Genomic DNA, 24364 nt, shown 5'->3' on the forward strand with positions numbered 1-24364 from the left:
CTAAGTGTTAAAAAGAAAACCATAGGCCCAAAATGGCATCACTTGTGCTAAAGCCCATGATACAAAACCTAGATTTAATACCTAACCTAATTGTCATATTCACCTTCTTCAGAAATGTAATTTTCATCAAACAGTTTGGAATTTTCTGGTCGTCACAAATGAGGTAATCTGTCAGGTAAGCCTTTACATCATCTCCCAGGGAAAGAAGAGGCAATCTGCATGATAAAACCTGTGCTGTTCCCTTCCCCCAAAAAAGAAGACATCCTGGATTAAAAATAATTATTTCCCTTCTTTTGTTAATATCTGCCTTGCCCTGCCTTCTTCCTATAAAGCCCTTACATTTTGTACAACCCCCTTCTGAGCTCCCCTCTAGTTGATAAATGGGGTGCTGCCCAATTCATGAATCATTGAATAAAGTCAATTAGATCTTCAAATTTACTAGGTTGACTTTGTTTTGTTTTGTTTTGTTTTGTTTTGTTTTCAGGGAAGATGTTACTAGAGCAATGCTGTCTATTTATTTTTTTTAATTTTCTTTAATTTTTTTTAAAATTTATTTTGTATTTTTTTTTTACATCTTTATTGGAGTATAATTGCTTTACAATGGTGTGTTAGTTTCTGCTTTATAACAAAGTGAATCAGTTATATATATACATATGTTCCCATATCTGTTCCCTCTTGCATCTCCCTCCCTCCCACCCTCCCTATCCCACCCCTCTAAGTGGTCACAAGGCACCGAGTTGATCTCCCTGTGCTATGCGGCTCCTTCCCACCAGCTATCTATTTTACGTTTGGTAGTGTACATATGTCCATGCCACTCTCTCGCTTTGTCACAGCTCACCCTTCCCCCTCCCCATATTCTCAAGTCCATGCTCTAGTAGGTCTGTGTCTTTATTCCTATCTTACCCCTAGGTTCTCTATGACATTTTTTTTTCTTAAATTCCATATATATGTTTTAGCATATGGTACTAGACTTTCTCTTTCAAACTTACTTCACTCTGTATGACAGACTCTAGATCCATCCACCTCATTACAAATAGCTCAATTTCGTTTCTTTTTATGGCTGAGTAATATTTCATTGTATATATGTGACACTTTTTTTTTAAACATCTTTATTGGAGTATAATTGCTTTACAATGGTGTGTTAGTTTCTGCTTTACAACAAAATCAGTTATATATATACATATGTTCCCATATCTGTTCCCTCTTGCATCTCCCTCCCTCCCACCCTCCCTATCCCACCCCTCCAGGCAGTCACAAAGCACCAAGCTGATCTCCCTGTGCTATGCGGCTGCTTCCCACTAGCTATCTACCTTACATTTGGTAATGTATATATGTCCATACCCCTCTCTCGCTCTGTCACAGCTTACCCTTCCTCCTCCCCATATCCTCAAGTCCATTCTCTAGTAGGTCTGTCTTTATTCCTGTCTTACCCCTAGGTTCTTCATGACATTTTTTTTCTTAAATTCCATATATATGTGTTAGTATACGATATTTGTCTCTCTCTTTCTGACTTACTTCACTCTGTATGACAGACTCTAGGTCTATCCACCTCATTACACATAGCTCAATTTCGTTTCTTTTTATGGCTGAGTAATATTCCATTGTATATATGTGCCACATCTTCTTTATCCATTCATCCAATGATGGACACTTAGGTTGTTTCCATCTCCGGGCTATTGTAAATAGAGCTGCAATGAACATTTTCGTACATGACTCTTTTTGAATTATGGTTTTCTCAGGGTATATGCCCAGTAGTGGGATTGCTGGGCCATATGGTAGTTCTATTTGTAGTTTTTTAAGGAACCTCCATACTGTTCTCCACAGTGGCTGTATCAATTTACATTCCCACCAACAGTGCAAGAGAGCTCCCTTTTCTCCACACCCTCTCCAGCATTTATTGTTTCTAAATGTTTTGATGATGGTCATTCTGACTGGTGTGAGATGATATCTCATTGTAGTTTTGATTTGCATTTCTCTAATGATTAATGATGTTGAGCATTCTTTCATGTGTTTGTTGGCAGTCTGTATATCTTCTTTGGAGAAATGTCTATTTAGGTCTTCTGCCCATTTTTGGATTGGGTTGTTTGTTTTTTTTGTTATTAAGCTGCATGAGCTGCTTATAAATTTTGGAGATTAATCCTTTGTCAGTTGCTTCATTTGCAAATATTTTCTCCCATTCTGAGGGCAAGCTAGCTGGGGGTTACTTCCCAGACAAACTTGAATTTATCATCTCAAGAGAATTGAGGTGAATAAGAATCACTGATTGATTGTAAGCCAGAAATTTGGCTGCTACTTGAGACCAGGAATTACTTCTGTCCTCTCCAGTCTCAGTAAGACTGAAACAGACTACAAAATAATGGGCATAGTATGAACATATACTTTCTCTTGCATCTTCCTTTTTAAAAATTGTAGGTCTTCGTAACTGGAACTCTCTGCTTATCATATATGCATTTCACCTAGCTAACTGTTTTTCTGCTGGGGCTTGGAGGGAATCGAATGAGTAGCACCCGCCTCCTCATCTAGTTTCTGAACCCATTAAAAAATTAGACAAAGTGAAAGCAGATGAGAACTTAAACATTACTTCTATTCCTGATAAAATTTATCCTGGAGTACATGGATTAAATATGAGAACTAGATAGGATTGCTAACTCCCTAGTTGGTGCCCTCATTGAGAAAACCAGAGAGGGAAATAGAGTTTGCAGAGAAATAGTGACTGAAGTTGGTGTTTCTTAAGGTTTAACAAGTCACATTAGGTATTTTGTTAAAAAACAGGATCTCATTTAGCAGCTCTGGATGGGTTTCAGATTTAGCTTTTCTAACAAACTCCTAAGCGATAGTAAAGTTGCTTATCCGGGAAATATACTATGTCTCCTAATGTTAGATAGAAAAACAACTGGAGGGAAAATACACTGATATCAATCATTAGGACAAATACAATGAAAACTAAGAAGCTTAATTCTCCCTGTTGAAATAAGGGAAGAGATTTTCTTCCCTTTCTTTTTCTCAGAGCATTTACTTTAGAAAACTTGTAATTCTGAGTACTTTCTCCTCTCTTTGAAATATTTATAAATCCTCTTAAAAACTAGATAGGACTTTTGTCAGCTTTATGACTTAAGGATGTCTTTCTCAAGGGCCTGGAAGCCATTTCTTTGAAATGTAATCCTCAAGGAAGACAGCACCCCTATTGCACAGCTCCGGTGGGAGGGGAGGAGTCTATCTAGTGGGACCTTAATCCAAGTTGCAAAATTACCTACTGTCACAAAGTTTTGAGAAGTGTGCTTTTTCCCCCCTCTGGATAAAGCTAATTAGTTAACTCAGATGGTCACGCCAACTACTGGGTAAAGTAAGGATGAACTTGTGTGACAAATAGTGCTGTTCAGTCCTCTTACTTAAGAAGTAGATATTGATTACCTGGAAAAAATATGTCTAATGAGTTGTATCTGCTTGGCTGCATGTAAGGGTGAGATTTCTCTCTATCTTTGCGATCTCTTAGCATGTTGCCTGTGATGTGTATTACATTCTGGTTTCATGCTTATTCAATAATAAAAAAAAGTTTTTTCTAGTACTTTTGTGGAGAGGTTTTCTGGATTGTAGGAGTTTTTTTGTTTGTTTTTAATTTATTTTCCCAACATTGTCACCCATCTACTGCAATACTACTGGTTCACTATCATTTCAATAAATACAATATTACACAGTCTGAGGTTGGTGGCACACACAGATGTGAAGCACTGACTATGGGACTTGAACATCTATAGACTTTGGTATCCAGGGCAGGTCCTGGAACCAAATCCCCATGGATATGGAGGGGCAATTGTATATTATATATTCCTATTATCATTAATAGTCATCTTTAACATTGAAAATATTTACAGATTATTTTAAGATTATATAGAGGTATTTATAAAAATAAGTTATATTCTAGAGATATCAATGCAGTAAAAAACCTGAACAGTAGCTTAGAAAAACTATCCTCATTGATGGTATTTTCTATACGTCTTTTATTTAAGTATGCCTTATTAATTAAACAGCCAAATAGTAAATCCTGTCTTTAGCAGAAATTTTACCCCAAAGGGCAGTCTTTAGCATAGCTGAATAAGGACCTGCATAAATTTCATGCTATGCATCTTTTAACTACATTTAAAAAATCACTGATACTTCCTTAACACCTTAGCAGTTGACAAAGTTTCAAGAATCCCGGATTGGAGTCATGGCAGGGTAAATGGTAAGTCCTGGAACTCATGTGAACTTGGTGGACAATATACTTTTCAGTAAATGGCACGGTAATATCCCTTCTTCCTATCTCATATAAGCTTAGAGTTTATTGCCCAAACTGCTTTTCAATGTCCTTGTATGGTAAATTGGGTGTGTACACTCATGGTATGAAATATAAGAGGCAGCAGGCTAATATGATAAACATATAGAAAATAGTTGGCTGAATGCAGCAAATTTGGGGAAAATTCCTTCTAAGGAAAAAAAAAGTTTGTAAAAATATTGATAAATTTATTAACCAAGTTTTAAGTATGACCACCACAAAGCTTTACTGATTAAAAAATAGATATACACCATTTTATCTTTCCCTCTATTTAACATTTCAGAAATAAATTGTCCACCTCAGTTAGCTAATATTATCCATATGTTCTATGCATTGAAGTAAATATGTGGGCAAAGAAGTTGAATATACTTAACAATTCTAAACTGTACAATTAGAAACGGCTAAAATGATAAATTTCATGCTATTCATCTTTTAACTATGATTAAAAAATCACTGATACTTCCTTAATATCTTATATCATTTTTCTGAAATGTGACTAATAAATTTGATCACATATACATGTTGGGAAATTTTAGATTTCCTAATATTTCCTTGACATAAACTATCAATATTTTCCATGGCTATTAATTTCAAATATTTTTCCACTACCCAGTAATAAAACTCAATTTCATGTTTTACATTGACTCAAAAAGAGGGATTTTCTTGACTTTTCTAGCCCCTGCATGATTATCAGCACTTTCATTATGGGATGGGCATTTTCTAAGCACTATTGTTAGCTGTCTCAAGTGAGTGATTACAAAAGAAAATAATAATTAAAGATCGCATTTGCGGGCTTCCCTAGTGGCACAATGGTTGAGAGTCCGTCTGCCGATGCAGTGGACACGGGTTCGTGCCCCGGTCCGGAAAGATCCCACATTCCGCGGAGCGGCTGAGCCCGTGAGCCATGACCGCTGAGCCTGCGCATCCGGAGCCTGTGCTCCGCAACGGCAGAGGCCACAACAGTGAGAGACCCACGTACCGAAAAAAAAAAAAAAAAGATTGCATTTGCTGTCAGCATAGTATTTAGGAAGAAATAAACTTGTGTTTTGATGAAAATATATACTTCTTGATTTTTGAAAAGTCGAGCAATAAAACAACTATTTCTTGTCAATTATTTACTCAGTTCTGAATTAAAATTTATTGAAAAAAATACACTGATAAAAGTAAATTTTCTATTATTTATTAATTATATTTAAAATTTACATGGACTATTAAAGACATTGTGTAATGTTTCTACTATATGCTTTAAACAATTACAAACATTGGCATAAAATAATGTGCATATCAATGTAACAAGTTTGAAAAGTGGGGAATGAGAATCTGAAGTCTGCCTTCCTTCTAACAATGATGATTAACACTCCAAATGAATGGATCATAGATTTCTCTCTCAAATTTCTAAGATTCTTTATGAACAAAATTCTAAAGGACTTCAACATGCAATGGATATATATATATAACATTCAGAATAACTAACTTCCATGCTTACACTGAACTCATCATAAGGCAAAAGCCTATAACTGTACTAATTCTTTGGCTCAGTGTGTTCAAAAAGCAAAGCAATGTGGTAAGCTTAATGAAAAAGATCCTTTGTGTTTTCCAGCTTCAAATTGCTAATACAGTTGCAATAAAATCCAACCATCGTCTCAGATTATATATGCAGCTCTGATTTGTTTTCTGAATGCAAGAGACAAGCATGAATCTGTTTCTCTAGTTCATAGTTTAGGAAAATTAGGAAGAAGCATGTTTGTTTTAATAAACATCATTCCACCTCCTGGTATGATCACATATGAGTAGGAAAATAGTAAATTGATCAAATTCTGTCAGATGAAATATCATGTCTTCTACTCTTGGCAACCTCTTGGTATCTCCACAGATTATAAAACAATTGAATGAACTGTGGTCATTAAATTATCCATGTCACAAATCTCGGTTTCTCCTTTTAATTGCTCAAGAAAAACAATCCTTTGGTACCTCTAGTTACTGTATGCTACAATACAAAACAAATTACCAATAACCATTCCTGAACTAATACATAACCAGATAGTGTTCCCAGGGCAGTTTGTTTTCTTGTTTCCCATAATTCTGTTTGATCTTCTATTTCTTTTGACATCAGTAGGTAAATCTACCAAAATCTTTGTTCTTGAAGAATTTTCCTCTCAGGAAGTTCTCATTCTTGCCCTCTGATATAAAAATAACCACTCCAGCAATTAAAATATATCCAAATAAAAATAAGTCAAGGTTGCTTGATGACTACTACACAGGCACCTGCTCTCCCAATATTCAAGGAAGCCATCTGTTGAAAAAGATGAAACACAATTTAAGACAAATTTTACTGTCTTAAAATATACATATTATAATGTATTTAAACCACTCATTCATATGCATGAAAATCATTAATAAATGTGCTTATCTTTTCCCAATTTATCCACAAGTAGTACAATATAAATGAAAACAATGAAAATGACATTTACATAAAAGAATAATATGTATATTGAAAATTTTTAAACCTGCAATCATTTACAGAATTTTTAATGAAACTAATAAATTATTTAATGATTTTTAGTGAAATGAAGCTGTTTAAGAAAAGTTTCCAGCAAAGATTTATTCTAGAGCTTGCATGGACACATTTGTGATGATATTTCATAGTGACAGCTTGGAGTATATTTTAGATGAAATAGCTATTTCACTATTGAAGTCATTGTGAAGTTATTTCCCAAGACATTATACTGAATTAAATGTGTTATTCATTCATTCTAAACAGAGACATACAGTGATATAGCTTCAATATTTTGTTATTAATAGGCCATAATTACAATTGCTACAGGTTCTATTTTTTTAAAAGTCTACATTATGCTTGTCATTGAAATAAGAACTGAGATTTTTAAAATAATCCTGAATATGAAATTGGTTAGAAATATATTAAAACAATAATTTTTATAAAGTTTGTAATGAAAATTTATTCCATAGAGGTAAACTAAGATTTTAGTAATTTGAACTTTTTCATATCAATGATTTTTATTACAGTTTTCTAAGAATAATTTATGCACATAAAAAATATTAGGTGGATGAGAAATTACAGGATATTATTTCAAAGAGAAAGGAATAAAATGTAACAAATAAAATAGCTATGAGCAAAATAACCTCAGATCACATACATTATCTTATTGATTGAGAAAGGACATGGTCTCACTCTCTAAATATGAAAATTACCATCATTATCTAATTATCTGTTAGTTCTTTTAACTGTGCTTATTGTTACCTGCTATCCCCCTTGCAGGTTAAAAATAAAAACAGAGACAAAACCAAAAAACCTTCCCATATGACTTTCTTTTATTCCTTTCATTTAATACCCTATCTTTTAAAAAGCTAATATAACATCTCGTCTTTTTCATAGATATTTTCTCAAAATGAGTAGTGAAAAGGGGAATGTGATATATTGATAGCATATTGTGTGTTAAGAATAATTTTTATATATCACTGTCACCTTTATAATCCCATCATATGTTGTCATCTCTGTATGACAGGCATGTGAATGGAGTGTCGAGACAATATGTAAATCTGGTAACATCAATGTCTACAATCTGAAATATTTCTGACTCCAAAATGCACACAGTTTCCATTGTCTCTCTTTTAGTTTCCAATGATTTTGAAGCATTGTTTCACATCAGAGTCATCTAAGGGACTTTTACAAAGTATAAGTACTCAAGGCCCACCATTCAATAGGAATGGGATGAGTATTGGGTAGATGTATTTTTGAAGTTTCCCAAATACTCTCTGATGCTCATTCAGTACTGAAAACTACTATGCATAGTTTTTAGGTGAAGTACAATGTACATACTTTCACTTTATGTCTGTATCTACATTTGCATCTATATTTCTATACATGCTTATATGTGTGTGTAAAAATGAATGTCTGCTTTTTTCCCCTGAGTTTACTATTCCTCCTGTATTTCTTTTACCAGTGAATGCCACCACTTTCTACCCAGTTGCTCAAGACAGGAACCTAGAGCACATCCATGACCCTTAATTTAACCTCCCTCAACCTTGCAGGTAAATAACCATCAAGTCCTATAAGTATCTCTCCAACCAAGTTAATTATACCCATTCGTACTGTCTTCAACCTAGTTCAGGTTACAGTTTCACCTTGAGTGTGAAGGGGAGCAGAATATGCCACACTAGGGTATGCCACTTTGACATATTGATTATTTTGAACTAAAGGTACTTGAGAGATGCCGGACACAGGAGGGACACTCTGACCCTCCTTTGGTCCCTTAAAGTAGGAGATAAATCTCCCATGTGAAATGGTACCCTCATCTACCAGGAGGGTAGAGGCATATTTATCACCAGACATTGGGAATTTAGGGCCAAGAAGGCTGTGTAAACAAACCTTGTAACTTCTTCACCAATTTCCTACCTCAATCCCAAACCACTTTGTCTACTCAGTTCTTCATGAATTTATTGTTTCTTTGTCTAAAAAGTATCAAAGCTTCCTGCTTTGGTCACTTCTTTGAGTCTCATGTATTTATGGGGTTTCCATATGTACAAAATTAAATTTGTTTTTCTCCCGTTAATCTGTTTCATGTCAATTTAATTATTTCATTAGCTGAAGAAACAAGAAGGAAAGAAGGAAAAATTTTCCACCCCTACAGTGGATTAGTAAAATATGTCCTAATAAATTTCCGACTCTGATCTTGCTTTCTCCTAATCGTTTTTCACTTCTCATCAAGTGCAATCATTTTAAAGCACAATTCTGATGACTTACTTTCCCTGTCTAAAATCCTTCATTAGCTCTCCTTTAGGTTTATGGTAAAGTCAAGATTCTATAACATGGTTTCTGGTCCTATATTATATAGACTCAATTTATCTCTCCAAACTTACTGCTCACCGCTTTATTTATTGCCGAATGAAACATGCTATGTGTTCTCCTTCCTGCGGCTCTTTAAAAATTCTCTTCCTTAAACCAAACCACTCCCTATATTTTTATCTGTTTAACTATTACTCATTTTCTATGCTTCACTCTACATATCATTTTCTGAAAGATTTCTCTACCCAACACACTTAAGTTCTATCATAGTGTTAAGTATTCCCCTTACCCCAGCATTTATCATTCTATTTTAAGCATTTGATATATTCTACAAAAATATATGTTAAATATTTGAGCCCTCTTCCCCTTTTCCCCCTTGGTCCAGTTTTATCTTATTTAATACATATTTTAAACAATCTGTCCTGTTCTCTCTCCAGGGTTATACCTTTCAGCCTTAGTATGATAACCTAAAAAGGTTGGCATGAAACCAATTATTAAACAGCAACTGAAAATTTAAATATCTCACCAGGCTTCCCTGAAACTCATTCTAAGCATCTTATATATCTATTATATGCAAATAAACTAAATCCACACACAACAGAGTAAACTGAATTGCAAAAATAATTCACAATAAATTTATTTAAGAAACATTCACATATCTCTCACCCTATGCCAGCAACTATGTCAGTTTTTGGAGATATGACAGTAAATGACACACTATCGCTGTTTCTTTACAGCTGCAGGTAGATGCAGCAAGACAGCACTACAACATTTTACCAAGGAAGACATGAAAGGGTGATTTTAGCCAGGCTAGGGGAAATGGAAGTAAATTTTTCTTTCTATGTCTTGAAGCACACATATTCTTTTTTCAAATCAAATGCAAAAACACAAAATAACAATGTTAAATGACAACGTCAAATTTATTTAAAACACAAACAAACACACACACCTGCAAGCATGCATGGGTTTGTTCTCTGTGTAATTATTAAGACATGAATCTGGCAAATACTCTCTAATCTATTTACATTATTTCCAATTCTAGCTAGCTTGGGAAATTTTCCAAACATACATTATTATATATTTTAATATATTTGCTTATTCATTCTAATGCTTGGCCATTTTATGGTGCCAGTAGTAAATGAAATAACCAGATGATATTGTCCATTTATGGGGTATGTGAAGGGAAGGTGACAGGCATTATCCAGCAAATAGCAGAACTTTCTCTAGTGGCCTGGAATTTCAAAGGGATTTTGTGTGGGTTTGCTGATGGTCCCTTGAGAGTCTTAAAAATATAAATAATGATAAGATATGGACGTAAAATCTTAAAGTAATTAAGAGCTTTAAAATTAATGTTTATTGTACTAAAATAAAGTTGTTATAAAACATTTTATATATTTAAAATTTTTTTTTTATTTTTAAATACAGCAGGTTACTATTAGTCATCAATTTTATATACATCAGTGTATACATGTCAATTCCAATCGCCCAGTTCATCACACCACCATTCCCACCACCCCGCAGCTTTCTCCCCTTGGTGTCCATACTTTTGTTCTCTACATCTGTGTCTCAACTTCTGCCCTGCAAACTGGTTCATCTGTCCCATTTTTGTAGGTTCAATATACATGCATTAACATACGATATTTGTTTTCCTCTTTCTGACTTACTTCACTCTGTATGACAGTCATAGATCCATCCAGATCTCAACAAATGACCCAATTTCGTTCCTTTTTATGGTTGAGTAATATCGCATTGTATATATGTACCACAACTTCTTTATCCATTCATCTGTTGATGGGCATTTAGTTTGCTTCCATGACTTGGCTATTGCAAATAGTGCTGCAATGAACATTGGGGTGCATGTGTCTTTTTGAATTATGGTGTTCTCTGGGTATATACCCAGTAGTGAGACTGCTGGATCATATGGTAATTCTATTTTTAGTATTTTAAGGAACGTCCATACTGTTCTCCATAGTGGCTGTATCAATTTACATTCCCACCAACAGTGTAAGAGGGTTCCCCTTTCTCCACACCCTCTCCAGCATTTGCTGTTTGTAGATTTTCTGATAGTGCTCATTCTAACTGGTGTGAGGTGATACCTCATTGTAGTTTTGATTTGCATTTCTCTAATAATTAGTGATGTTGAGCAGCTTTTCATGTGCTTCTTGGCCATCAGTATGTCTTCTTTGGAGAAATGTCTATTTAGGTCTTCTGACCATTTTTGGATTGGGTTGATTGTTTCTTTAATATTGAGCTGCATGAGTTGTTTATATATTTTGGAGATTAATCCTTTGTCCGTTGATTCATTTGCAAACATTTTCTCCCATTCTAAGGGTTGTCTCTTCATCTTGGTTATGGTTTCCTTTGCTGTGCAAAAGCTTTGAAATTTCATTAGGTCCCATTTGTTTATTTTTGTTTTTATTTCCAATACTCAAGGAGGTGGATCAAAAAAGATCTTGCTGTGATTTATGTCAAAGAGTGTTCTTCCTATGTTTTTCTCTAAGAGTTTTATAGTGTCTTGTCTTACTTTAGGTCTCTAATCCATTTTCAGTTTATTTTTGTGTATGGTGTTAGGGAGTGTTCTAATTTCATTTTTTTACATGTAGCAGTCCAGTTTTCCCAAAACAACTTATTGAAGAGACTGTCTTTTCTCCATTGTATATTCTTGCCTCCTGTGTCAGGGATTAGTTGACCATAGGTGTGTGGGTTTATCTCTGGGCTTTCTATCTTGTTCCATTGATCAATATTTCTGTTTTTGTGCCAGTATCATACTGTCTTGATTACTGTAGCTTTGTAGTATAGTCTGAAGTCAGGGAGTCTGATTCCTCCTGCTCTGTTTTTTTTTCCCTCAAGACTGCTTTGGCTATTCGGGGTCTTTTGTGTCTCCATACAAATTTTAAGATTTTTTGTTCTAGTTCCACAAAAAATGACATTGGATATTTGATAGGGATTGCATTGAGTCTGTAGATTGCTTTGGGTGGTATAGTCATTTTCACAATATTGATTCTTCCAATCCAAGAACGTGGTATATCTCTCCATCTGTTGGTATCATCTTTAGTTTCTTTCTTCAGTGTCTTATAATTTTCTGCATACAGATCTTTTGTCTCCCTAGGTAGGTTTATTCCTAGGTATTTTATTCTTTTTGTTGCAGTGGTAAATGGAAGTGTTTCCTTAATTTCTCTTTTAGATTTTTCATCATTAGTGTATAGGAATGCAAGAGATTTCTGTGCATTAAGTTTGTATCCTGCAACTCTACCAAATTCATTGATTAGCTCTAGTAGTTTTCTGTTGCCATTTTTAGCATTCTCTATGTATAGTATTATGTCATCTGAAAACAGTGACAGCTTTACTTCTTCTTTTCCAATTTGTATTCCTTTTATTTCTTTTTCTTCTCTGATTGCCATGGCTAGGACTTCCAAAACTATGTTGAATAATAATGGTGAGAGTGGACATCCTTGTCTTGTTCCTGATCTTAGAGGAAATGCTTTCACTTTTTCACCATTGAGAATGATGTTTGCTGTGGGTTTGTCATATATGGCCTTTATTATGTTGAGGTAGATTCCCTCTATGCCCGCTTTCTGGAGAGTTTTTGTCATAAATGGGTGTTGAATTTTGTCAAAAGCTTTTCCTGCATTAATTGAGATGATCATATGGTTTTTATTCTTCAATTTGTTAATATGGTGTATCACATTAATTGATTTGCATATAATGAAGAATCCTTGGATCCCTGGGATAAATCACACTTGATCATGGTATATGATCCTTTAATGTGCTGTTGGAGTCTGTTTGCTAGTATTTGGTTGAGGATTTTTGCATTTATATTCATCAGTGATACTGGTCTGTAATTTTCTTTTTTTTTAGTATCTTTGTCTGGTTTTGTTATCAGGGTGATGGTGGCCTGATAGAAAGAGTTTGGGAGTGTTCCTTCCCCTGCAATTTTTTGGAAGAATTTGAGAAGGATGGGTGTTAGCTCTTCTCTAAATGTTTGATACAATTCACCTGTGAAGCCATCTGGTCCTGGACTTTTGTTTGTTGGAAGATTTTTAATCACAGCTTCAATTTCATTACTTCTGATTGGTATGTTCATATTTTCTATTTCATCCTGGTTCAGTCTTGGAAGGTTATACCTTTCTAAGAACTTGTCCATTTCTTCCAGGTTGTCCATTTTTCTGGCATAGAGTTGCCTGTAGTAGTCTCTTAGGATGCTTTGCATTTCTGCAGTGTCCATTGTAACTTCTCCTTTTTCATTTCTAATTTTATTGATTTGAGTCCTATCCCTCTTTTTCTTGATGAGTCTGGCTAAATGTTTATCAATTTTGTTTATCTTCTCAAAGAACCAGCTTTTAGTTTTATTGATCTTTGCTATTGTTTTGTTAATTTCTATCTCATTTATTTCTGCTCTGATCTTTATGATTTCTTTCCTTCTGCTAACTTTGGGTTTTGTTTGTTCTTCTTTCTCTAGTTTCTTTAGGTGTAAGGTTAAATTGTTTATTTGAGATTTTTCTTGTTTCTTGAGGTAGGCTTGTATAGCTATAAACTTCCCTCTTAGAACTGCTTTTGCTGCATCCCATAGGTTATGGATCATTGTGTTTTCAATGTCATTTGTCTCTAGGTGTTTCTTTATTTCCTCTTTGATTTCTTCAGTGATCTCTTGGTTATTTAGTAAGGTATTGTTTAGCTTCCATGTGTTTGTGTTTTTTACATTTTTTCCCCCTGTAATTCATTTCTAATCTCATAGCATTGTGGTCAGAAAAGATGCTTGATATGATTTCAATTTTCTTAAATTTACTGAGGCTTGATTTGTGACCCAAGGTGTGATCTATCCTGGAGAATCTTCTGTGCACACTTGAGAAGAAAGTGTAATCTGCTCTTTTTGGATGGAATGTCCTATAAATATCAGTTAAATCTATGTGGTCTATTGTGTCATATAAAGCTTCTGTTTCTTATTTATTTTCATTTTGGGTGATCTGTCCATTGGTGTAAGTGAGGTGTTAAAGTCTCCCACTATGATTGTGTTACTGTCGATTTCCTCTTTTATTGCTGTTATCAGTTGCCTTATGTATTGAGGTGCTCCTATGTTGGGTGCATATATATTTATAATTGTTGTGTCTTCTTCTTGGATCAATCCCTTGATCATTATGTAGTGTCCTTCCTTGTCTCTTGTAACATTCTTAATTTTAAAGTCTATTTTATCTGCTATGAGTATTCCTACTCCAGCTTTCTTTTGATTTCTATTTGCATGGAATATCTTTTTCCATCCCCTCACTTTCAGTCTGTATGTGTCATTAGGTCTGAAGTGGGTCTCTTGTAGACAGCATCTATATGGATCTTGTTTTTGTATCCATTCAGCAAGCCTGCGTCTTTTGGTTGGAGCATTTTATCCATTCACGTTTAAGGTAATTATTGATATGTATGTTCCTATGACCATTTTCTTAATTGTTTTGGGTTTGTTTCTCTAGGTCCTTTTCTTATCTTGTGTTTTGCACTTAGAGAAGTTCCTTTAGTATTTGCTGTAGAGCTGGTTTGGTAGTGCTGAATTCTCTTAGCTTTTGCTTGTCTGTTAAGCTTTTGATTTCTCCATCAAATCTGAATGAGGTCTTTGCTGGGTAGAGTAATCTTGGTTGTAGTTTCTTCCCTTTCATCACTTTTAATGTGTCATGACACTCCCTTCTGGCTTGTAGAGTTTCTGCTGAGAAATCAGCTGTTAACCTTATGGGAGTTCTCTTGTATGTTATTTGTCATTTTTCCCTTGCTGCTTTCAATAATTTTTCTTTGTCTTTAATTTTTGCCAATTTGATTACTATGTGTCTCGGCGTGTTTCTCCTTGGGTTTATCCTGCCTGGGACTCGCTGCCCTTCCTGGACTTGAGTGGCTATTTCCTTTCCCATGTTAGGGAAGTTTTCAACTGTAGTCTCTTCAAATATTTTCTCAGTCCTTTCTCTCTCTCTTCTCCTTCTGGGACCCCTATAATGCAAATGTTGTTGTGTTTAATGTTGTCCCAGAGGTCTCTTAGTCTGTCTTCATTTCTTTTCATTCTTTTTTCTTCATTCTGTTCCACAGCAGTGAATTCCACCATTCTGTCTTCCAGATCACTTATCTGTTCTTCTGCCTCAGTTATTCTGCTATTGATTCCTTCTTGTGTAGTTTTCATTTCAGTTATTGTATTGTTCATCTCTGTTTGTTTGTTCTTTAATTCTTCTAGGTCTTTGTTAAACATTTCTTGCATCTTCTTGATCTTTTCCTCCATTTTTTTTTCTGGGGTCCTGGATCATCTTCACTATCATTATTCTGAATTCTTTTTCTGGAAGGTTGCCTATCTCCACTTCATTTAGTTGTTTATCTGACATTTTATCTTGTTCCTTCATCTGGTACATACCCCTCTGCCTTTTCATCTTTTCTATGTTTCTGTGAATGTGGTTTTTTGTTCCACAGGCTGCAGGATTGTATTTCTTCTTGCTTCTGCTGTCTGCCCTCTGGTGGGTGAACGTTATAAAACATTTTAAATACCACTTTGCTCTTTGTAAGATACTTTATGATCCAAAAGTGTGTAATAAAATACAGATGAGGGAAAATGGCCTTTAGGACGCTTTTACCCATTACTACTACATTCATTATTTTACTTTCAATTTTAGAGGAATTATAAGCATAATGGCTCATTTCTATAAATATGTAATGAAGATATTGTATCATTTATATGCCCATAAACTTCATTTATTTAATGTTCATTTGTAAAAGTAGCACATTTAAAATATATACCACTGAACTGGTACATTTCCTTAGCAAGTCAACAGTCATAGCAGTGCTCCTTTTGTAAACACTAGGGACCTAGGAAGGTAAGGAATTAAAATATATCTTCTAAAATCTCAGTGCAATAATTACAGCTTATTTTATATTTGCTGCTCGCTGGATAAGGAATGCTTCTTTCTCACAATTAAAGTAAAACATAGAATATCACAGGACCTAGTTCTCCAAATTCTTCCTGTTTGTTCCTCCATTCCACCTTTTTTCTTCCTTCTTAGCCAAATGCCTCTTCATTGGAATCAAAGGATTTACCCTTGGGGAAGAGTGAGGCTCATAAGGCAGATACCTTAGTCTGATCATGTGGAGTCTGATTTTGTACTTCAAAGTCAGCCTATTTAAATTGTAGTTGAACACATATCATCAAAACTGGCACAATCAAGGAAGTTATGTATCTTTAAAAGTAAACATTTTTTCAAAGAAATTTACTCCAATCAAATTTTAGTCAGTTTCTATGACCAAAAATAAAGCCTTCTATACATTAAGGAATAAGAGGAGATGAGGTTATTATCCTGCTTCTACTAAGTAAGACTTTGGAATTTAACTGCATCCATTGATGGAAAATTGGTCTGTTTGTTTGTTTAAATTGTTTCTCATTTTTAAGTTTCTGATAAAGGAGTGAAATAAGAAATATTGAAAGATTTGGCAAAGAAAGAAAGAAAGGAGAAATTGAATATAACAACAAAAGTCTGAAAATATACCCATTCTCTTCCTTACAAGCAAGGCTATAGTAACTGTACAGCATAAGTTATTTTCCACCATAATTAAGTTGTCCTCCTCTCATCTTTCCCCACCACTCACACACACCCCAACACAAATAGTCCAGATCTTCGACCAGATTGGGAGCTTCTCTGAGCATGATCCTAAATCTCTAACTACAGCGTATGTTCAAAGGCTAACCTAAGATCAGCCAATTATTTCACTCCATCTTCTTGGCCAAAGTGTTTGTCCAGGAATGAGTGCGTTATATGACAGATCATTCAGAGCTCTTTGCTGTTTGTTTTTGGGTTTCTTTTGAACAAAGAATTCTTTTATTTTCTGATTATGGCTGTGAGGATTCCCACTTGGAGTTTCCAGCAGCACCACCCCATGGAAAATTCTCTCTGCAGTGAGTAACAATCAACCTAACAAAGATAGTCAAGCAAAAACGGGAGGCAGAAAGTTGATTTCTGCAGGTTTCCATTCTCTTATTTTTGTTATCTCTAAAACCAAATATTTTAAAGATGAGTTTTTGTGAACCAATATATTCCACTTTCATTTTTTGCTTCAGCTAATTAAAATTCAGTTCCTGTCTCTTGTTATGACATAATAAAGTGGAAATCTCACTGAAGCATGAATGTAACTTTCTAATATAAATTTTATTGAAGTATAGAATACACAAGAGAAAAGTACACAAAAACATATGATTTAACAAACTTTTTACAAAATGAAAATGGACAAAATCAATCATTTTGAGTTCAGAGTAATTTGACTACATACATTGCTGTATGTACCCCTCTCCTCCAAAGGAAGTACGTGAAATAAGTTCTTATATGCGAAGTAACTTATGCTGGCAACAATCTTACCTGGGTCCATTCATTAGTTTGTGGATCATAGGATTCCATAGTGTTGAGGTAAGTCTGCCCGTCATAGCCACCAACAGCATATAGTCTGTCACCAAGGAGACAGACACCAACAGCATCTCTGGGCATACTCAAAGGAGCCACCATGGTCCATGTATCTGTTTTAGGATCATATCTAAAATGTAAGGATAAAGGACATAACATATTCTAGTCACATTGAACTTTTACTATATTAATGATGCCCTTTCAAAACAAGCTATGGAAAAAAAAACTTAACTTTGTTTTCTAAAAACTCAATATTTGAGCAGGTTTTCAGGAACCAAAATCCACAATGTCTGGCTTTCTATAGTTTAAGGTATTTTAAAAACATACCTAGACTCTTAATTGGATGGATGCTGAGTCATCTTACAAAAATGAATATCATGATTCCTTTCCACAAGGAAGTCAGATATGTAAATAACTACTGTTCCACAGTAGAATGAGGTTCTTTAAAACAGGTACAAGAAAGTGTTATGGTCATGAAACAGAAGTAATGGTTAAAAATCTGGGACAATTATGAAATACTTCACATTTGAAGTCTCCTTTAAATGAGATCTGAAAATCTATCCTAAATTTGATAGAAAGAAAGAGATATTTTTACAAAGGAACACAAGTGTTAATAAAACTGCATGGCCAACTTTGTGGAAAGTAGGTGTGCAGTGTGGCCAGGTTCAAGGGTATGAGAAGAAGCAGTGCTTAAAAAGGTGGTTTTTGGGCTTCCCTGGTGGCGGAGTGGTTGAGAGTCCGCCTGCCGATGCAGGGGACATGGGTTCGTGCCCCGGTCTGGGAAGATCCCACATGCCGCGGAGCGGCTGGGCCCGTGAGCCATGGCTGCTGACCCTGCGCGTCCGGAGGCTGTGCTCTGCAACAGGAGAGGTCACAGCGGTGAGAGGCCCGTGTACCGCAAAAAAAAAAAAAAAAAAGGTGGTTTTTGATCAGCTCATGAATTGCTTGATTCCCAGAGTAAGAAAGTATTTTGTGCTTACTCAATAGGGAACCACTGAAACTTGAGGAAATAGGTACAACATGAACAGAGCTATCTTTTAGTGACTATTACTCAGGATTCACTGGAAGGGAGAGATTGGTAAATCAAGAGATTGAAGCAGAGGGTCCAAGTATTATTATTGAATTTTAACCAAAAATAATTAAATTTCCAGACAGTCTGATTACCATACATTACATACAGATATTTTATGTGTTGGGTGGTAAGACACCAAAGAATTCCTTGGTGAGTGTACTTTACTTCAGCTAAGAAGGAATGATTAAGCCACCTCTTTGCCTTTAACCTATAACTGCAGGTTCAGATACGAAAACATCTAATAAGAGCCCAGTAGAGGAAATATAAAAGAAGACTAGATGACAGCAAATTTATTCTTAGTTTGTTTTTCTACTCCAATCTTGTTATGAAATTTTAACGAAAAAAAGAAACAAACACAAACAAGCCAAAAAACCCACATAAAGTTTATTGAAAATAAAGAAGGTTGTTACAAAAAAAATGACTGGAAGGACCCCAAGGATCTGAAATTTATATTTTGGAGAGAATATTTCTCCCAGGACATTACATGCATTTACACACCATGTCTGGAGGAGTTGTGACAGTCGAGATGATATATGTGAGATGAGAGATTGGTTGAATGCCTGAAAATCAGGACCACCTTAAAGCACAGGCTGTCAGGCAAATAAAAAAGTAATTTTATATGCTATAGTTAATAAGTGTAAAACATCACAAATAGACACAGGCACACATAGACACAAATGCAAATATGCAATCTATGCTATCAAATCTTTAAGATATTTAAACTTCTACAATGAATATTTTGAAATATATAAACATAAAAACAGAGGAGAAAGAAAAGGAAAGATGAGAGAAGACACCACAAGGAATCATATTGTACAATCCACAAAGTGGAACATTTTATAAGATACCTGACTGAATTTTTCAGGTAAAAAAAGCCCAGTAATAAAATGAATTACTAAGAAGAAGTAGCTGTTCTAAATTAAATGTGACTTTAAAATGTAACAAAATAAAGTGAATGAAACTTACTTGGATCCCAATTTATAGACCAACTATTAAAAGATGTTTAAGGCATTTTGGAAATTTTAATTCTGGGTATCAGACTAAAATAAGAGATTATTTAAATTTTTATTAGTTGTGATAATGACGTTGTGATTATGCTAAAAATGTAAAGTTCTGATCATTTTCCATTGTTTGTTTCTGGGATGAATTCATAAAGGTTTTGAGCTAAAGTAAAGAATTACTTTAAAACACTTCAGGAAAAAAAATACTGTAAAGGTGAATGGATGAAGCAATTTGGTGATGGTTGTTGAATCTGGGTAATGAATATGGGGAGTTGTTGTTTACTTTTCTGTCAGGAAATTTTTGTCACAAAAATAACTTTAAAAGGAAGAATGTATAATACTCCTAATTTCAGTGAAACATGAACGTTCTTTATATTTTATTCATTTTCCAATAGAAGCTAGTCTGCCTTTTGTCACAATCATTTCACTTAAATAGCTTTTCCTGAAGTCCTATTTTAGTCCCCATGTAATTATTATTCAGCTCTATAGGATTTTTTTCAACTATTGTCTACATAGCAGATTTTATCACTTTGCAAAAAGGCAGAAGAACTGAGAAAAAAGCTAACAGTAACAGCACTAAAGAATAATAAATGCATTTCTGAAGGCTTCTGAAATTTTAAGTGAAGCTCATATAATGAAGATATTCTCATATACTCATACTTCAGGGAAAATTAAGAAAACACTAGTATGTACTATATCTAGGTACACATTTAAAATAATATCCTACACTTCGAAATAGATATCATTCTTTTCACATTTTACAAAATTCCTGAAGAAAAGTTAAAAAATTTAGTGCATTCTCCTAGAAGATCCAAATCTTTGAATTAAATATACCTGTTTTCCGTGGTAGGTAACATATTTCATGTGTTTAATAGCAATATTTTAATTTATATCTGGCAATGATGATGATATTTAAACATATATATTGCTAGAAAATCAAACCAAACCAAAAGAAAAACTGAGTCCAAACTACTCCCTCCTACACTAGTCAATTCAAAATTACCCAGTAATAGTTCTCAGTTTTTTCTGAGTTCCCAGTAATAGTTCCCAGTAATTGTTCTCACATTAATGAATTTAAATTGATTTTTCTGTATTTAGAACTCCGTGGATTTACCTCTCAGCCTGGGGATACACATAATTGTTACCCCCCAAATGAAATAAACAGCATTTTTTAGCTTAGGGAAAGATCCACAGATGTATAAGCTCTTTCCAAACAATTACTAACAGCGAACTTTATCATTATCTGTTCATGTTTTTGACAAAAATTTGTTCTAAACATTCTTTTTTGCCTTGGGTTGCCTGTTTATAAAACGAAAGAAAGAAAAGAAAAAGCAGGTGTGGGGTGGCTGCTGTCTTTTTGCATTTAGGCTGTCTGCCTTTCCTACGTCTCACCTTGGCCTTCATGGTCAGAATGTGAGCTCTGCATCAGGGACTCTATTAAAGTTTCCAGCCCTCAGGAAAGAGATGCATCCGTATATAGTGGCTAAAATTGGCTGTAAAATGAAAACTTGCCAAAGGCACATGATAACCACAGAACAAAAGTTAGTTTCTCATTGAAACTCCCCCTTGAAATTTTTGAGGTACCATTACTTTTCCAAGTATTGTTATTTCCACAACTAGAAGATAAAAATTTATCTTATGTTTAATGGACAATATAACTAGATTTCTGCTCCCCCTTTCAACAGTTTTTGCTTATTTTTATACAAACATATTTTTAAAAGTTAATTTGATTTCAACTTTTCTATGAAGGTGTATGAAAAACTCTATTTTGATTAGGTCATATTCCATTACATCTACTCTTCAAGGTTGAGGGGAGGAGAGATGAGCTGGTGACAGAACCGGAGAAAGCATGGACCCGCTAAGCAACTCCAACTCCTCTCAGGTGTAGCTTTCTCATTAAAGTTTCAAAAATTATTTAAGCTATTGTCAATCAACAGAACATGGAGCATACACAGAAGATCTTAATGCTAGTAAAAACTCACTTTTAAAATATATATCTTTAACAGTTCAAAACTAAGGAGAAATAGATTCTTTATGTAATTATTTTCTCTACTCATATAATAGAAAAATTTACTAGTGCTGTGAGCCCAAATTATGTATTTTTAAATACCTTTCTCAATGTGAAAATGAATTTCAGAGTTTGATATCAGCGTTGATAACCTTCCATCTATATACGACATCACATGTTTCATCTTTTCATGTACATCTACCTTCCACAGAATTGTTCTCCTTCCTCCAAAATTTGCAGATAAATTACCATGATGTCAGCATTCCAGGCAGAATATCCCAGGACAACAGATTACTCTGTCACTCCCTGTGTCCAGCTGACCACTTCAAAGATAACACTTGCCTCATAAGCTACTGTGGCAAATATTAATCACAAATATAAATTAGTATGGCTATGGTATAGGTTAATAATTTTTGCATCTACTTATAAAACAAGGGCTTTATATACATAGACTGTCATAGGATCTCCATCTGTTGTATATATTTCTACCAGAAATTTGAACATAATTTGTTATCAAAGAAGTAGCAAAGATTATGCATGCACAATAATAGAAAAACAAAGGCAAAAAAAAATATTTTCATGCTGCACTCATTTGGCTGGTTCCAACAGTAAGATCTTAAGAAGAATAAAAAGAAATATTTATTATAAAGTAAAATAGTGCTTACCTAACATTTTAACTTTAAACAATTCAAGCAATTACATTTTTGTAGAAAATTTAGGATCTCACGTATCAAAAAATGTGAATTAATATATTAATGTGCTACTTAAGGCCTAGGATAACATCCATAATTTAAATAAAAAGTAAGTCTCTCCTTTATCATCTCTCTTCAGTGTTCAGAAATTCTTGGATTATGTCTAAACCAAAAGGATGAAATGAGAAATTAAGAGAAATGAAAGAATCCAAAATTCTATACTTGCTCTATATATTAATGTTTATGGTAATCTGAAAAGAATTATTAAAGTAGATAATGTAGTTATCCCTGTATGTCAGACAGCATATCTTAAATTATTTCATTTTTAACAAAGATCTAAAGATGATAAAAATAGAGTCATATCCTGACAGTAATAAGTTAAATACTGTTATTTTAGATGACTTTTTCTGTTATGACTGGAGTATATTTTGGTAGACTTTGAACAAAAGTTGTATATTTATTATAAGTTATATATCAAAATTGTGATTATTGTTAATAGTGTTTGGTTGATAAGATATGATGATATAATTTTCAACAAATATATGATTAATTGCTTAATATTTTAGTCTCAATCAAAAATTTTCTGTCTATTGAAGATATGCCTAAAGTATATGTAAATCATGAATCCTCAGCCAACGATGATGGAAATGGGTGTTCACATGCAAATAGAGAAGTAATAAATCAATATCTATCTACATATCTTTCCATCAGTCCATCCAAACATCCATCCATCCCTCCATTTATCCCTTTTAAAACCTATCTTTCCTTCAATCCATCTGAACATTCATCCATCCCTCTATCATCCCTCTTAAAATCTCTATCTATCTATCTATCTAACTATCTATCTATCTATCTATTTATCTACCTACCTACCTATTTACAGTATACCTCATAATGTTTTCCTTGTGAGAAATTTGACACCTCTTTTTCTTGGTGTCTGACTGATTTAATAAATGCTTGTTAAGTGCTTACTCAGTGCCAGGAATTGAGCCAAGTGGAGGAGTATAGGCATAGATAAGACAACTTGGCCAGCACATAGAATCTAGTTTAGTGGAAAAATTGATGTAAAACAAATAATTTTTTCATTATGTTGATAATTCGTACAAAGGAAAACTCCATTGCACTTTCAGGTCAAATCTGTATTATGAAAAGTTTCCTCAGGCTACTCTAAGGGGAAGAGATTGGAGGAAGCAAGAGTGGATATTACAAAGGCAGGTTTAGGAGTTTCCTTTAGTGTTGACACCCCTTTCCTATCAGGTCTCATTACTGGGATGTAGATTCAAGGGCAAAGGTGGTCCTGATCTCTTATTAGCCAGCAGTGGTACTGATGGCTTTGAGCATTTTTTCTGATCCATTGCATGATTTCCAGCTTTGTGATCTCAAAGTCCTAATTATTTATTTCTTTATCTCTTTTTTTCTAATACATTTTAAGCTCTATTTAGTATGGTGAAAGGACACACAAAACAGTATTTATTGAGTAAGTGAATAGATGAATGTGCTTTTTCTAATGAATTGCACTTTCTGGGTCTAAATTCTGCTAGAACTTACTGCATTTTTGCACACTGCTTTTGTCCACTAAGATGCTCTCACTAGGGTGAGGCTTGGCTACAAAATTAGCTTTTACTGTTCCAGCAACTATTCTAAACTTCATGTTCTTACTCAGTCTCAGCTTTCTTATCTGTTCTGATACGAAGTACCAATGTTCCTTGCATTTAAGAAAGCCTGACTTTACAATTTTTGATAGGTGCTATATAACTGTACTTTGCTACTTTATAATACCTTTATACTTCTATAAGAAATCATTGTCATATAACAACATTTGTCTATCTACTTATTTATCTGTCTATAAAACATAACATTGTACACTACCTGTTATTCCTAATGATTTGTTTGCCTATGATTATATACTAAGAAACATTCCTTACATTACACATGCAAGGTAATTCTACAGGGGTACCATTATGTAAAATCATCAATATAGAATATATCTTATAGAAATTGTAAAAAATGCTGTTATCTGACACATGGTATGAGCTCAGATAAGAATCATGATGATGCTGTGCTTCTGCATTA

At 34.2% G+C, this 24364-nt stretch overlaps 1 protein-coding gene across 2 annotated transcripts in view; it reads right to left on the reverse strand.

The window, feature by feature from the left end:
• Window positions 1–5470: 5470 nt before the first annotated feature.
• Window positions 5471–24364, reverse strand: part of KLHL1 (kelch like family member 1) — a 370292-nt gene continuing 351398 nt past the window's right edge. Inside the window, exons 9-10 of one of the 2 annotated variants that reach the window (XM_029210217.1) lie at window positions 17477–17648; window positions 5471–6605 (exon numbers count right to left, since the gene is read on the reverse strand). In XM_029210217.1, coding sequence (XP_029066050.1) covers window positions 6546–6605; window positions 17477–17648 — 232 coding nt within the window. In that variant the 3' untranslated portion in view covers window positions 5471–6545. The remainder of the gene's footprint in view (window positions 6606–17476; window positions 17649–24364) is intronic. The other variant, XM_029210216.1, reaches the window with a different exon arrangement.

The sequence above is a fragment of the Monodon monoceros genome, unplaced genomic scaffold (assembly GCF_005190385.1).
Source record: "Monodon monoceros isolate NGI ecotype Baffin Bay Population unplaced genomic scaffold, NGI_Narwhal_1 Super_Scaffold_8, whole genome shotgun sequence".
NCBI lineage: Eukaryota > Metazoa > Chordata > Mammalia > Artiodactyla > Monodontidae > Monodon > Monodon monoceros.